Source organism: Oryza sativa, chromosome 1, assembly GCF_034140825.1.
Source record: "Oryza sativa Japonica Group chromosome 1, ASM3414082v1".
Lineage (NCBI taxonomy): Eukaryota > Viridiplantae > Streptophyta > Magnoliopsida > Poales > Poaceae > Oryza > Oryza sativa.
This window is the reverse complement of record NC_089035.1, coordinates 7556055-7572749: the sequence shown is the minus strand read 5'-3', so window position 1 is coordinate 7572749 and position 16695 is coordinate 7556055. Positions and strand designations below refer to the sequence as shown.

Here is a 16695-nt window from a genome sequence, read left to right as displayed (position 1 = left end):
ATGTTCTAGATCATATGCAAAAGATTGGCCCTCTCTCTAGCCCTTGGACATATCCAAGTTCATTGAAAATTGTATAGCAGCATAGGATATAATCATATACCATAATACTATATCAGGGTTTGGAACTTTGGATTGGCATGCTTCTGAGAGTTTGCTGACAGCCAAACGACATGGTTCCTTAAAACAAGACATTGCCATGAGTGAAGTCTAATCACTCAAGAGAAAAGGTTTAGTGGACTCAAAAAGTATCATGTTTCATTACTTTATTGGAGTTGGAAGAAGAAGCAAGTTGGTTCCACCCGGGATGTGCACTGCACAGCAACCTAGCAAGTATCCATGTTGGCATTATTATAGCAATGCTACTCTTGGACTTTGCTTATGTTAAACACTTAACCAGTAAGCCTTGTCCAATCACATGTGAGCTCAATCATGACAAATGCATAATGATGTGCCCCACTGATCAAATAGGATATATATACATATATACAATTCCAATTCTCTTCTTTCAAAGGCTAAGAGCCCCATCGTTTGGTAAATTGGAGGAAAAACGAAACGACATATTTGCACATGAAAAATAATGTGAATAAAGTTTTTATATACATGTTCTTAACGATCTAAAAGCAAAGACTGGAAACTAAACTATGATGAATAAAATCCCAAAATCAACTCCAAATTTAAGATTACAATTCAAATTTTAGTTGATAAGCATAATAATCCAATTATTTACAAACAGATTATGACAAAAAAAAACCAGGGCCATGTTTGTCATCTGCCATTTTCTAGCACTAGCTCCTAGCTATTGCAACCACAGCCCTCAGGGATCCCCTCAACAGAAACTGCCAACCAGCTCCATGTATGACAAGATTGCTAACAGTCACAAGGTAGAAAAACATCAATGGACCACCATATGAGACAAGTTCACAGCATCTGAGAGGGCATAAGATGGTTTATGATTCATCTCTAGTGAAATTGTCATTATTCTGCTTGTGATTGTACCTTGGTATCAGGAGAAATGGAGACTTGGAGAGCATACGAGTACTGAAAAGTGAAAATGGAATTGGGAAAGCTTATCTGAACAGCTTAGTAGTTGCTGATGGATACACTTGCGCAATGCCATTAGCAACACTGATGATAGGCCCTCATTGTATACACACATGAAAATGATAGAAAGATAAGGCGAAAATGCCTCCATTTGGACAAAAAAGCTAAAATCTCAAATATCAGATAAGTGAACAAGTGAGAGTTGGTTAACAGTAACATTTAAGAAATCAATATTCGTCCAAGTAGCTGTACAATGACTCATCGTTCCTCCACCGACGCCTTGTGAGCAATGATTTGAGGAACCCCCTGCCCTTGCTTGAGCTTTTCTCCTGCTCTTTGTGATTGCTCCAGTCAGAGTGTAACTGCATTGAAGTTTGTCTCTGCAAGAAATACTACATCAGAAGCAATAAATAAAAATTTCTTCTGAATATGATTGAACTCCAGGAAAACAAATGATGTAGGCTTTCTTAGGATCTAGTAGGATAATGTTATCTCCTTAATGTAAATATATAATTTGGTACTATAGTAAACATACAAAATGCTTTGGATGAACAGGTGGCCTTCTTGCAACCGTGGCAGATCGTGCAAGGGGATTGGAATTCGGTATTGGTGAACCTGCTCTTGTTTCTGCACAGCAGAAGGAATTAAAATAGTTTAGACTTATGTTTTCTGAAAGCTTAACATTCAAAGAACATATGACATTTTCTCATTCAGAAACAAGTGTAAACCATCTAGTGAAGATAACATGCCTTTTGTTTGTGTGCTGATGATTTGGGGAGATGGGGATTTAGCTCGTGCTTTTCGAGAAGGTGACAAGGACCGTGATCGATGATGTGTGCCACGAGCTGAAGGAGATGGTGAACGCGCGCTCCTGTGACATAAGATGTATTAAAATCAAATCCCACAGTATATCTTTAAAAATACAGAACAATCAGTGGATAAGCTTATAAACAATTTGACTCAGGAGCAAATATAAAACAGGGTTCTGAGAGCTATCTGTTTACCTCATTGTAGATTGCCTGCCAACTGGCGTAGAGACTGCAGGAAGAAAAGCAGTTTCAAAATCAATGACAGTTTTCTCTCTAAAAATTCAGAAATGCAGTAAACTTACTAGATTGTGACTTGTGCATTTTACGGCTCATATGTTGCCTGCTATACCGTGGAGGTTCTGAAACTGGATGAATGGCTGATTCCACTATATCTGTGCCTATACAACATAACCACGGTGATAAGTGATTTTACAAGAAGGCATCATATAAAAAGCATAACAAAACTGAGTAGGAATTTGCCTGGCAATATGTAACGCCTGTGGTATTTTGGTGCTCTAATGAGAAGAGATTGTTGAGATCTTCCCTCCTGGTCGATTGTCTGTTGGCAAATCCGTACTCTCTGTAATCATATTGAGCAATGTTCCGAAGGTTAGCAGACATTAAACCAAGCATTCTGTAATAAATGAGGCCATACTCAAGTACTAGAATATAAATAATGTATGTGATATTCACTCCATGTTAAGAAAATTACAAGGTAGTTAACGGACCACATACAAAATGACCTTTAAACTCAGTGCACATATGAATTTTGTACCTGCTCAACTGAGGATACTCGAAATTCTGTCTCATTAACCTCATCGGATCTTTCCTTGACAAGGTTATCCACCTTGTATGACACAAAGCCCAGATGGTCGACAGTGCTAACAAGGGCCTCAACTGTGTAATCTTTCAGACTTGTCATCACCCTACAGCAGCAGATCAGTGTAGATTTGTTTTACCCTTAATTTAATGCAGCAAGGTAAACAAAGAAACAGAGATCCAAATAAAACAAAAGATCTTACGTAGATTTCTGAGAATTGTTTCTGTAGAATACTTCAAAATATTCCGCCGCTGAGTATAGCTGTGAACGCAGATTCCTCAGGTCCTACAAAGAAATATAATTTAAGCCCAGCACAGGAGATACAGTACTATAAGAAATGCCAGCTCAGCTACATATGGGAGAAACATTACTAATTAACTCATGCGAAGGCATGTGGGGTTTCGTTGTGAACAAGGATCCTAACTTCTTTATCCTGAGCACCGAAAATTTTGACAAAGGAATGCAACTGTGCACGCCATTGGTTCACACCAATAGACTGATCAACTTGCTAAAGGAAATTAAGCCGTCCAAAATTCAAAATGGACAAGGAGACCATGAATTTACAAGTAATTTTGCTGCTTTCTAGTAAAAGCCCTTGGAACTGGGTTTCTGTCTTCTAGGCTCCATTTGCTCAATTAGGGAGAAATCAATTAAAAAGATTCAGCCAGTGCAGAGTTGCACAGCCAATTATGCAAGAAACAGATGATTATCTACATTACAGAGAGTAATAGTGTAGTACACTACAAGATCAGAAATTTATAACCACATAGTAAAAGTAGAAGGCATAGTAAGAACTTTCAAACATTACAACTACAGTGAAGCTTGGAAAGGTGTACAAGTAGAGAGAGCCTATCATGTTTTGCTACCAAACTAGGGACAAAATCTTGTGATTGACATGGACAAAACGGCACACGAGACACAACTGAGTGTGACCCCCAGAACAAGACCCATCATCATCATCAGGTTTTTACTTTTCTTAAACCTCGCCAAGAAATCAACAAATCGCAGCCCGATTTCTACCTAGATCCATGGCAAAAGGAGGTGGGAGAAGAAGAAGGCAAGAAGCAAAGATTGCGGCATCTTGACGGCTTGAGGAGGCCAAGACACACACACACACGGTGTGACACATCGCATTCATCACCATACCTTGAGGCTGTCCGAGAAGAGGAGGCCTTCCTGCAACGACGACATGTCCTCGCTGGTGGAGGCAGCGTCGACGTCGAGGTGGTGTGAGGAGACGGAGGACGGCGACATCGTGATTGCCTCCATGGCCGCCGCCGCCGCCGCACCACTCACCGACCGAGCAGAATCAGACAAGGAAACAAAAGATTTCCCCCCTCTCTCGCCAAATGCCAAGAATCCTCCTCCCTACCAAGAACACCAAAAACCCCTCCTCCTAGGCCAAACCCAAGAAAAGAGCAGGCTCTTTGGAAGAAAGAAAGACGAGGCAAGCGCCCTCCTCACCGTCAACAACAGCGAGTCGAGCAAACCTACGCCAAGATCTGATTCGGGGCCTCCTGGTTGGCTCCCAGAAAGGCACTAGCGGCCGGCGGTGGTGACATGAGAAGAGCAGCACGAGGGCCCAGAGAAGCAGCAGCAGCCAGCAGCTAGCTAGGGGAAGAAGGAAGAAATGGTGATGGAAGTGTGAAGGGGTTGGGGGAAGGAAGGGGATAGGAGTAGGACTACTAGGAGTGAAAAAAAATTGGCTCCTTTTCTGCTACAAAAATGTTGGTGGGGGGAGCAAAGAGCAAATGAGAAATGAGAGGGGCGGCAGCAGCCAGCAGGCAAAGGTTTGCCTGTGGCAGAGGGCCATTCATTCACACAAGTGACACCATTGGTGGTAGTCTGGTACTAGTACTACTAAATTTTAGTACTAGTACTAGCTAAGAGCATCCCGGAGCTCATCTAAATTTTATCCTCCATTTTCACATTTAGGGGCCCCTTTAAATCGTATGATTGAAAAAACGTAGGAATAAGAAAAACATGAGATTTTGATAGAAATGTAAGTGTAAAACAAAGGATTGCAAAACACAGGGAAAACACAAGAATGACCGTTTGATTGGACCACATGAAAAACGCAGGAATTAGAGAAGAGGTAAAGACTAGAAGGAAAGTTTCCATGCGGTTCTACCTCATGTTAGAATTCCTCCAAAACTTGCATGGTACTATGGAATAACTTGCATGGTCCTAGGTATTCTATAAGAATTTCATAGGATTCCATAAGATCTATTCCTTTAATTCAAAGAGCTATATAGAAAAAATTCCTATAGGAATGAGATCCTCTAAATTTTCTATGAATTTCCTTTGAATCAAAGGGGCCTAGATGGTCATCCAAAAAGATTCTCACTCCGTATTTTTCTTCACTCCAACAGACCATCCATATTACATCATCCATATATATTTTAATGTATATTTCAACTACCAAACATTTACATTTATATCTTTCCCTCATCCTCTCTTCTATTCTACCGTTGCTTCGACGGGGAGGACAAGGGAGGGTGATGGGTGGTCGTCGGGCAGAGGAACGGTGGGGTTGTAGGCGGTCACCGGGCGGAGGAGGACCGGCGGCGCGGCGGTCACCAAGCGGAGGAGCCGCGGCACCGACGGCGGGGTCGCGGGCGGGGAGCGGCGTGGGCGGTCGGTCGCCGGGCGGAGGAGCCGCGGCGGCGCTTCTTCTCCAATAAACCTCCCTAGCCCAGATCCGGTTGGTGCCACCTCTCTACCTCCCTTCTTCCTTCTTCCTTCGATCCAGTTGCCGCGCCTCATCCTCCATATCTCTCTTCCTCTGCCTGCTTTGCCTGCCACCTCTATGAATTCCGGATGGGGGCGGGAGCTCGACCCTGAGAGGCGGTTGCGATTTGGCGTGAGGAGAGAAGAACGCAAAAATTGGCATTCCTCTCTCCTGTTTTAGCGCATCCGCTGGTGGCCGATTTTTCACCCCCATCCGCTATTTCTCAGATGGAGGATTGGATGGAACATCTGCTAGGGATGCTCTAAGGGGGCTGTTTAGATTGTAACTAAAATAAACCTTATCAAATTTTGAGTAATGCCAAAATTTTGAAAATTTGACAATATTACCATGTTTTGACAGGATTTCTTATGTATTTATCAAAGTTTAATAAAAAACTAAATGGATGCATATCTTTGACTACTTTATTTAAAAATTGTATAGTTTGAAACAAGATCAATTTGAACAACCCCTATTAAATGTTTATTGCTCCTTCCTTGGCTTCGGCTAGTGTACCCTTGCAATGTGAGGCTGATGTGTGGGGCCCACAAGCAGAGCAATGGTTAGGGGGGTGGGGCCCAGGGGCAACCGTGCATGTAGGTGAAGTGAAGTGAAGGAAGGACAGCATGGATCGTGTAGGATTGTACAGTAATAGTAGGGTTGTGTAATGGACCGGTGAGATCATATGGTTGGCTAAGAGCATGTATAATAGCAGGCTATAAACCAGCTATAACCACACATCGAGAAGAAAAGAGAAGAGAGAAGAAAGCGGGCTACAGATTTATAGTCGGCTGCAACACGGACTCCAATACGTTATGAGTGTATGAGAGGTAGGACCGGGTATTAATGATGTAGTATATTTTTATAGGTAACTATTGTATAAATGGGCTATTAGATTGACTATAGATGATTTGGAGCCAGCAGATGGCTATACTATTGAAACTTGCTCTAAAGGGATAAATGCACAGGATCTTGAGATGAGGTTTTTAATACTGCTACTTCGTGGCTCACGTGATCCTATGTATCATGTGTGGGTGAGAAAGATGTGATCGGTTGAAGCTACAATGAGCTAAGCAAATAAAAATACTTTATGACTAAAAGCTTTATATTTACTAGTACTATGTTATTATTAACAGTTTGAAAAAAATAACTACAAAATACACGACGAGACGGGTAAAGTAGAAGTGTTTTTTTATTAAAAATTATTCGTAATTAATAGTCTCCTTATCTCACGATAGAAGCAAATTTTACCTTACGAAAATATTGTTAAATACCCCTAAATGTAGAAGAGTAAAAAACGCATGGTAAAAACGGCATGACTCATCTAAGAGGATACAGTCACGCCATCCATACACCTCTAAGGCTATGATCGGAGTAAAAAACGCAGGATAAAAAGGGCATGACTCACCTACGAGGATACAGTCACGCCATCCATACACCTCTAATAACTACAAATATTAGTCAAACCATTCATCAATTAAATACATGTTCCAAAGCGGTTTCATCACTGATCGCAATAGCAACTCGAAAAACAAAGAAAACCAATAAAATCTTAAAAAAAAGCTAAAAAGATATATCTCAATTTGTTTTTTTATACAACACAAACAAACGTAGACACTCGTATACAAATGCTCACACTCGTTCCTACAAACGCCGAGTCGAAGACCCGAACTCAGATGGGCAGATGTCACAGTAAGGAACCTAACAAATTTTCGAATGTTTTTTTTTTAATTTCGCCGATTAGAAACCGGAATGGTTACCATTTCAGTCCCAAAAAAAAGTTAAAAAAAATATGGTTACCGTTAACTGCGAAACCTGCCAACTACTACCCCCCGAACATTGAACAGGCTGACCAACCTTTCGAGGCAAACACGGGTTCCAGTTGCTGCGCCACTTCAACCGAGCCCAGCAGCAGCAGGTGCAGGGCCCGACCACCTACAAGATTGGGAGGAGACCACCATACTTTGCAGCAGTTTGCACTGTCAAATCCGCCGGGACCGCCCGTGGTTGTGGTTGCTGCGTTGCGTTGCGTCTCGCGTGGCCTCCCCCTCGCGTGGGCACCGGACTACGGGAGGACTAGTAGTAGCTTGCTGGTACACCGCACGCAGGCCGCCGTGCCGGCCGCCCCGCCATCAATGGGGAGGAGGAGTAAATATGCATGCACCCCCCCGGTTTGTGCTTCCGGTTAGAGCAGGTACACAAGAGATTAAGGAAGAGAGAGAAGAACAGCGCTGCATGTAGCCAGCTACAGCACGGACTTTAAAACGTAATGGGTGTATGATATATGGGACCATGTATTAATAGTATAGTAAACAATTATTGTATGAATTCACTATTACACTGGCTATAGATGATTTAAAGTTAGTAGTTGATTATACTATTTAACTTGCTCTTAGCGGCAACGGCAACCGCCAACGGCGGCGGCAGTGCGGCGCGGCCGCGGTGGTTTTTTGGCATTGGCAGATGGGCCTGAATGCCTGAATCGGAGCAGTACTACTGATCAGGCCTGCCAAAAGCACGTGTGTTTTTTTAGGAAAAGGTCTGTTTCATATCCTTATAGGCCGAATTTGGTTCGCGTACCTGTAAATCGGACATAGACTTCGAGCCTCATTGGTTGTACTAATAAGCAAAAGCCAAAATTTAAATTTTAGAACTTAATATTGAAGTTGATTTAAAGATATTTTCAACTTAGTTTTCTTTTAGTATTGACTTTTAAATAGCTACAAACATCTCTACTATTATAAAAATTGAAGATGTTTTTTGCCGGTATTCTGGTACGCCATACGGGTTTGAGTAAGTTTTTAAGTTCGTTCGCTTTAAAAATACAGATTCGTGTTTGAGTTGGATTTTAAGCTCATTTGTTTTTGAAAATAAAAAGGAGTCGTATAAGAAATCTATTTAAAGAAATCCGTATGCTAACTTGAGATAAAATATGGACTCCTAATTGCAGCTTATGATTTTCTAAAAAAAATTTATAAGCGAATTCTCACAGTGAATTTTACCCTAGTTAAACCGTATAACAACAATAAATTTAAAATAGAATTACCCGTTGCAACGCACAGGTATTTTTTCTAGTATATACAAAAGTTTAACCTATAAACTAATTTTTATTCCCTAATAAATCATTTTATTTCCTGATGGTTAAAACCGTGTCAATTTGTCCTCCCTCGTCCTTGTCACGTAAGCGCCATATAGACACCGCGCCAACTAAAATTGCTCTCCGAACAACTGAGAGAGGGAGCTTCTAAATAGTTGCAAGATACTACTAATCACTAAAGGAATGTTGAAACTCACGCATCAAAGCAAGCAATTGATCTTACAATGTGCAAGATGTCACAGCTGAACTGTGCGGTGTGCCAGGGGGAACACCTGACTTGTCTTGCACAAACCAATTTTGCAATCGAGGAACGCGCGCGAATCAAAACCCCGGCTCATAGTCGACCTTTTTCTTCCGGGTTTCTATAGGAGGCCCGGCAACCACGTCGATGGACGTACAACGCATGGTTGGTTGGTTGGTTGGGCTTTCCGCAGATGATCGAGCTACATGCAGGCGAGCTCGGCCTGCCCGTTAATTTTTGCTCCACAAACGATCGAGGGAGGCAGACGACGTTGGCATCGCGCGTGCGTGCGTGCGTGCGCGGTGGTGGTGGTTGCGTTGCCGGGGCAGGATCCGACAGGGGACAAGGCCGGCGCCGGACGGCGACCCCTCCCTGCCGCCCCCGCACCGCACGCACGCACGCACGGCGCGCGCGCAGATCTGCACGGAGGCGTACGTAATCACCCGGTGCTAACCCTGTCGACGGCGATCACGCGTCCGTCCATGCCGTGCATCTCCTTGCACGCGAGGATTTTCTTCTTCTTTTTTTTAAGGGAGATATTTTTCCTAGGAACTGATCAAACCTACTACGAAGATACTGGAAAATTTCATGCGTTTCGAAGGCTATTGAGGAAAATTTCATGCGTTTCGAATGAACGTCTTGACGTTCTGTTGGCCAAAATCTTGAATTCTCTAGGTCTACGTTCTTATAGCGATTTCAAAATCAATAAGAAATATACTATGATAAAAAAAAATCTGAAAATCAAAGTTAAAACAAACTTCCAAATCTATATCCCAGCTCGTTTCTTCAAGCCTTCCCTCCGTTTGGATCATAAGCATGTTAGGCATCGTTTTTTTTTTCCAAATTGAATATCTGGAACCATTATGCAGGAAGTTTCTTTCTCTATTGACAAGGATGTTCAGTCAACAAACAAATCCAAAGAGAACAGAATTCAGAAGTGGAATAGCCACATTCGCCTTGAATTTTAGAATGTTAAATCGCAATAGTGAAAATATTGAGAAACATGGTTCAGTACATCTGATAGCAAGGTCAGACGATCAGACTGATCAAGAACAATGAAATCTACATGTCAATATATACCAATAAATTAAAGGGTGAAAGCTAATATCACAAAATTATAATCTCCCTTATAATATTTACAGAACTTACACACCAGTTTTATAGCTTCACGTTATTCCTTAAGCACCATTAAGGTTTTGACTAAACTTGAGCAAACTACTAAAGAGACATTGTCAAATCTTTTTTTTTCTTGAAACCTATGTTACATCAATTTGTTCTTCAAAATGCTTGTGAAGAAACAGTTTTGACACCAGCAACAAATCTGTTGCATCAATACGATGAACTAGCCAGTAGCCACCATTTTTTCAGCTACGACCATCTCCAACGACAAAACGATAGCCACCAACGCTTCAATGGTGAAAGGCTAAAAAATCCACCTTTCAGCCCTAGCCTCCCTCCTAAAACCCAGTCTTCTGATCCTGCTCTGGATTAGCTGAAGACAGTAACTTCGGGTGAGGCTCGATCTTCTTCTCGTCTTCAATGGGATAGAGCACAATCTTTCTGACCATCTGGCAAAATTCCCTGCAGGAATCGCAAATATACACAATCATAAGTTTTTGTCGGATGAACAATAATCTGCCACTCTATTAAAAATATGCAGAAGCTTACAGCCAAGGATCATCTCCAACTTCCATTGTGTCACCCTCATCATCAGTGAAAGCCACCTTCCATTTTTGTTTGAGGTCCTTTATATTGAACATCTCTTCCAGCTCATTCATCAGTTGCTCATATCCGTCTAGATTAGCTAGATCCACAGCTCTGCCCACAGCATTTCCATGCATTTGAACCTAGTAGAAATGTTGAGTCAGTTACAGTTTAAGAAGCAGGAGGAGACTTTCTCCGGTACTTTGAAACCATAACATCCGTTGATCCACCCCAATCTAATGGTTTACATCAAAAGATACCTCTGAAAAGGTACTTAAGAAGTGGGCCAGGTATTAATTTAAAGATTAAGTGGGAGGTTAGATAGGTAATTTTGTCCTTGGTATTATATCAATTTACTATCAGATAAGGCAAATCGGTGAAGAAAGTTTTGGTTCTTCTCGATCAAACTGCTCGTAGTACAGTTCTTTTTCAAAAACTGTTCGTAGTATGAAGATCCTAATACAGATTACATGGAATCTGTGATAGACTACTGAGTTATTATTTTATATGATAGGTAGTGTAATACGGAGTACTACTATTTTAAACTTTGATGCTTTGAGAGTTCATCGATAAATCAATTATAAAATGCGAGCCACCGCCATGGTCAGCCAGAGAGAACAGAGAACAAACATGCCTTTGAAAGGCTAGGCAACAGAGATGTGATACGCTACAAGTGAAGATGAATTACGTAAAGAATAATGAAGTATAAGACGAGCATATCAATGGCAGACAAGAAAGTTCGGGGCTAGCAGCAAATGATCAGGAAAAAGTCATGGTTCTTATGACTTAAAACAATCTGTGCAAATTAAATTATCTCTATCCCAAATCTACCCTTTAGCAATCAACGGTTGATACTCAATAGTTTGAGAGGTACCCTGGGTACCTCCCAAGCACCATAAAAGGTCTCGAGGGGGAGACAGATAAATTTATACCTTTATGCGAGTTCTAGCGGTGTAATTCTGATGGCTTTGGATCTCTTGGGGGCTTTCATCCGCAGCAATATGCTCTTTTGTCACTTTTGAGAATGCTGACAGCTGACCAGAGTCTTCGTGAGAACCAGTACCTTTGGCTGAAGCTTCTCCTGCTCCCACACTTGACTTGTCATCAGTGGTAGTAGATATGCTGGTACATTTCATCAAATCCACACCAAACAGACGAAACATGGCAGGTTCCTTTTTTCCTTCAACAACCTTGGACGCATTTGGAGCAACTTCTTCAGTTCGGTAACCACAGGCAGCGGTGTTCGAAGACAACTTGGAAGTGGGCTCCTCAGCTTGGTAAGCAGAACGTGCAGGCCATGTAGCAATTCTTGCTTCATTGCTGGTAACCTGAAAAATTTTCTGAGAAATCTCTGACAAGGTAGGGGAGACACCCTTGTTTGAAGAGTTGAAATCCTTCAACCAACTTTCAAGTACTAGCGGATTCTGACAAACTGAACTACTCACGGCACCATATCCTGGATGCTCGCCTGGCCAAACAACTTGATGTCCAGAGATACAATTAGGTTCACTGGAACCAATACCTGTCTTCTCATGCTGTTGTGGCATTCCAGATAGCCAAAACTCTTGAGCTGGTTCTGCAAACGAAAACAAAAGGATTAAGAGCCAAATAATTCCACAAGTTATTGGCAAGTTGAGCAATGCACAAATGAATGTCATACCCAGTGATTGAAGGTCAATAGTTTCACTTGGCTCCCTAGGCCGCTTGTTTTTCGTTGCTGACTGCAGGGGTACATTGATGGCAGGTGCAGTGCCATCACATGTTTCAATTTCCCAAGGGGAAACCCTCTCAGGGCCATTAACATTTGTGACTTCATCCCATTGGACCTACATCAAGAACAGTTGAGATGGCAATCAGCACTTTTTAAGAAAAGAAATCTAAAACAACAATAAATGATTTTATCTTACCTTCAAGGACTTCCATTCAGAACCTGACCACTGCAGAGAAAGATCACCTTCACCAACTATAGTTCCAGAAAACCTACAGAAAATTACATCGACCATTTGAACATGAGATGCTACAACATATCAAGAAGAAAGTGAAATAGAAACACATGAAACCAGAGGTAAAACCATTACTTTTTAACCGGGACGTCTTCCCCTTCAAAACTCATCTTGAACCTCATGCCCACATTAAATCCAACCTTACTAGCCGCAAGGTACTTATTCACACTAACAATATATTGGCTTTGGCTTAACCTTTAAAACAAACAAACAACAGCACCCATTAGCAGAGAATAACTACAGTTGTATCATAACAAATGATGGCAGAAATGGCCCAACCTTGGCCTGTAGTACACTAGGAAAATTGAATTAGTCTTGATAGCATGAGATGCACTTGCAAGCACACCAAGATGCATGCTTTGGCTTGATATAACAGATGCCGGCATTGTGCTCTGTTTCTGCACAAGACGCCTCACTCCGACACGCTGCTCTCCTGTCTCACTCCTACAAAAGCAAAATATGCATGATCCCTTTTGATACATAAATCTTGTGAACATCTGCATAAACTTGTACAGGTCTGAAGAATAACAAGCACTGAAGGTAAGTGGGGATCTAACCTCAAGTAGACAAACGCGTCGCCAGAAATCAGCTTCTTCGATGTCACAAACGTGCTCCATCCAGTAGTCAGAAGATGCCTACGGGGTTGGCCTAGGGAACCGAGAATTGCACGAATAAGCGCCAGCATGCACATAAAGCTACTACAATCTTGATCATGGTGTGGTGGTCAAATGATTAGATAACGATCGAGCTGATAACCAAGAGAATAAAAACAAAAATTTGCATACCCCTGTAGATGTGCTTAAACCTCCACTCAGATCCATGAAGGTCCTTTGTGATGAGCTCTTGGGTTGGTGTCGCCATGGACATATCCTGATTAGCAACAAACAAGATATATGATTTTGACATACATAGCCGGGAACATACTACTATCACCAAAAACCATGAGAATTACGCATACCAGTGGCGGGAGGCACTCGTTGGCATGCCGTCGGAGCACGGAGAACCCGCCATGGGTGCTGGTGTCGGATGGGGTCAGGATCTTGCAGAAGGAGTGCACCACAGGCCTCGGCTGCTCCGGCAGGGGCGGGTCAGGTAATGTTGGCAGATTCTCTTGCTGAAAAACAGTGGAGCCCCAAATCACTCCCCCTTTTTTCACACACCAAACCCAAAATTGCTGCCTTTTCCGGGCCAATTCGGCATATAACACAATGTGATCCAAAGTACACATCAAGTAAATTTACTTTCAGTAAAAAAAGACCGCTGTTAAAACATGCCAAAATTCAGGACATGAAAGCAGAATCATGGCTGTGTACATCCCGTTGGATGTAGAGGCCGGGTTTTTAATCCATTATCTAAAAAAAAAGAAAGCAGAATCAAAATTAAGGGGAACCCAAAAGGATCACCACGATTGTAGAACAGGGCAGCAGCACAAAGTACATTCCAAAACCATCAGAGGAGGCGACAAGAGCACAACAAAAAAGAAGAAAAAAAAACGGTGGTGGTCACCACTCACATCCGGGTCAGGCTGCAGGGTAATCTGCGCGAACACCTCGTCGGTTTCCGTCTCGGCCTGCAGCCACAAACAAACAAGGAAACGTAAGAGAATTTCACGGGGGCCTTTTCCTTTTCTTTTTCCTCCTCTCTTTGCTCCCCCACACCGGAGAGAGAGAGAGAGAGATTACCTTGAGCTCGACGTTGACGACCTTGCAGAGGATCTTGTACGGCACCTGGAACATCTTGATTTGCTCCGCCAGCAGCGCCGGGTCCGTCGGCTCTTGCAGCTGCACAAACAACAACAACAACAACAAGAAGCGCGTCATCATCACTCGCTCGCTCCCGGCGAGAATGGAAGGACAGAAACCAAAGAATTCGGCGGCGGCGAGAGGCAAGGCAAGAACCTGCTCGAGGTGGCCCTGGAGGAAGTAGAACACCCGCTCGTCCCGCTGCGGCACCTCCACCAGCGGCCCCGCGCAGGCCCGCCACAGCTCCGCGAACAGCTCCGGGTCCCCTACCCCTCCTCCTGCTCCTGCATGCGCCCCCCCCCCCCCCCATCAAACCTCCCGGCAAACAAAACAAAACAAAAACAAGAACAAGAACAAAACAAGAACCAGAGGCAGCGCGTCACCTTGCGACGACATGGCGGCCGAGCGACCGAGGGAGCGAGCGAAGTGAGGAGAGAAGAAGAAGAAGAAGAGAGGCGGCAAGAGTGAGGAGGGAGGGAGGTGGGGGTGGTGGTGTTTGGGGTGGTTTGGTGTGGTCACCGGGTGGTGCTGCTCTGCTCTCTCTCGTGTCAGGTTAGGGGGCGTTGGTTAGGCTCTCTCTCGTGTCACCCCCATTAAAGAAAGCCGCGGTGGTGGAGAGCAAGAGAGAGCGAAGGCAGAAGAGGAGGGAGGGAGGAAGCATAACGGCGGCGTTACAATTACAGGGCTGCGCTTTATGGCTTTAAACACTCTTTGCCTCACCCCCTTGCCTTTCTTCCTATTTCACATTTTTGTCCTCCCCTTCTTTGGTGCTCCTTTTTTTTTTGCAGAGGAGCCCCCTGTATATTCTATGAATTGGAGGTCATACTTTGTGTTTGGTACACTTTCTCATCACTTGCTAGAAGAGTGGTTGTGTGTGTCTCCTATACATTTTCTCTGTGTATGGCTACACATTTTCTATAGAGAGCCCCCGTATATTCTATAAATTGGATGCTCTTGGTATGGCTGAAATTTTTTTATGTGAAATGGCTGAGTCTTTGCCTTAGATAGAGATAGATAGGGGAAACATAGTGTTAGCACGCCTAAGTGAGAACACCGTGTGACGGTTGGCCTATTCGTGAGGAGAAGAAGCGAGGGCCAAGTGAGGAGGGATGAGGTGGAGGTGGTCTTTGGCTGGTCTCTGGTCTAGTCATCGGGTGGTGCTTTCCCGTGTCAAAGCGTTTGTTAGGCTCACCCGTTTAAAAAAAGTCACGGTGGTAGAGTGGTAGAGAAGGCAAAGAGGGGGTGTAATGGGATGATGATTTTGCCGGTGATGTAAGTTTTAATTGTTAGAGATGAAGTGATCAAATCTTTGACTCGAAGATAGAGTGACTGAATCGCTGAACCCAACTCGTTACCGTGACGTCTTTTCGGTGGTCACATACTAAATAGCTCCATCTCTAAAACTTAATTGTTATTTGTCATATTTGTTGCTATGACTTTTGTCAATGCAACTATGTCCACCTGCAAAGTAATAGATAGAATAACATTTGGCCTCTCTAGGAAAACGAGCAAAGTGAGGAGAAGAAGCAAGCACCGAGTAAGGAGGGAGGAGGTGGAGGTGGTCTTGACTGGTATTTGGTCTGCCACGGTTGGTGCTTTCTTGTGTCAGAGTGTTTGTTAGGCTCACCCCATTAAAGAAAGCCGCGGTGGTGCAAAGGGATAGAGGAGAGAAAGGAGGTGATTAGGCTGAAGCGGCAGAAGAGTTGCTAAAGGTAGAGAGACAAATATGAGATAAAAATTAAGTTTTAGAGATGGAGCTATTTAGTATGTGACTACCTAAACATATTTCACGGTAGCAAAGTCGGGTCAAAGACTTGGTCACTCTATCGCGGAGTCAAAGATATTTGACACTCCATTTTTAACAATACATTCTCACTTATGTAACCTATGTATTCATCATCCCATTATCACCGCAATCGTCTACCCGAAAAATAATAATAGATAGTACACCAGTTGTGCAAGTTCTCTGGTAAAAACTAAATCATTGTCCCAACAGAAGTTATAAACCATCCCTGGTGTTTGTACACTTTCTCTACAATTGCTAGAGAAATGGTTGTGTGAGTTGCTATGCTTTCTTCCCTAGCTAGAGAAATGGTTGTGTAGAAATAGGACACTTCAGTAGGGCCGCTTCCTAGCTTAAAGACATGGGGGTAGCATAGTGAAGTCCAAATAATGAGATGATGATTTCACCGGAGTTGCAAGTGATAATTAATTGCTGGAGATAGAGTGATCAAATCTTTGACCCACCAACTTAATATTGTGACATATTTCAAGTTATTGCATACCAAATAGATCCATATATAAAATGTAATTATTATATCTCTTTTTTTCTATAACTTTGATCGACGCAATAATCCACCCACCAAATAATATATTACTATAGCATCTCTGCAAGTTCTTTAGTAAAAACTGAATCATCGCCCCCTCCAAAAAAAGGAACCACCCCTGATGTTGATACAATTCTCTTCTCTTGCCAGATGCATGGTTCTATGAGAGATGCTACACTTTGT

At 42.9% G+C, this 16695-nt stretch overlaps 2 protein-coding genes across 2 annotated transcripts; both read right to left on the bottom strand.

The window, feature by feature from the left end:
- Positions 1-1037: 1037 nt before the first annotated feature.
- On the bottom strand, positions 1038-4325 carry LOC4327786 (probable protein ABIL3). The gene is made up of 9 exons (NM_001401722.1): positions 3817-4325; positions 2873-2955; positions 2626-2776; positions 2331-2430; positions 2153-2248; positions 2046-2079; positions 1791-1912; positions 1577-1668; positions 1038-1421 (listed from the first exon to the last, which is right to left on the bottom strand). Exons 1-9 carry the CDS (start codon positions 3937-3939, stop codon positions 1269-1271), a joined length of 954 nt encoding a protein of 317 aa, NP_001388651.1. The 5' UTR covers positions 3940-4325; the 3' UTR covers positions 1038-1268.
- Positions 4326-9687: 5362 nt separating this feature from the next.
- On the bottom strand, positions 9688-14717 carry LOC4327785 (auxin response factor 1-like). The gene is made up of 14 exons (NM_001401721.1): positions 14569-14717; positions 14342-14469; positions 14126-14224; positions 13957-14013; positions 13402-13557; positions 13229-13313; positions 13001-13091; positions 12723-12887; positions 12519-12638; positions 12348-12420; positions 12101-12266; positions 11373-12016; positions 10405-10583; positions 9688-10317 (listed from the first exon to the last, which is right to left on the bottom strand). Exons 1-14 carry the CDS (start codon positions 14579-14581, stop codon positions 10194-10196), a joined length of 2100 nt encoding a protein of 699 aa, NP_001388650.1. The 5' UTR covers positions 14582-14717; the 3' UTR covers positions 9688-10193.
- Between the last annotated feature and the right edge of the window lie 1978 nt (positions 14718-16695).

Excerpts from the sequence above, each read along its gene's own strand:
- LOC4327785 (NM_001401721.1), bottom strand. Across the intron at positions 12,017-12,100 it reads TATTGACCTTCAATCACTGG|AACCAGCTCAAGAGTTTTGG; the intron begins GTATGACATTCA and ends TTTCGTTTGCAG. Across the intron at positions 10,584-11,372 it reads CCGCTAGAACTCGCATAAAG|GTTCAAATGCATGGAAATGC; the intron begins GTATAAATTTAT and ends CATTTCTACTAG.
- LOC4327786 (NM_001401722.1), bottom strand. The coding sequence starts at position 3,939 with ATGGAGGCAATCACGATGTCGCCGTCCTCCGTCTCCTCACACCACCTC. Across the intron at positions 2,777-2,872 it reads AACAATTCTCAGAAATCTAC|GGTGATGACAAGTCTGAAAG; the intron begins GTAAGATCTTTT and ends CTGCTGCTGTAG. Across the intron at positions 1,669-1,790 it reads CATCAGCACACAAACAAAAG|AAACAAGAGCAGGTTCACCA; the intron begins GCATGTTATCTT and ends TCTGCTGTGCAG.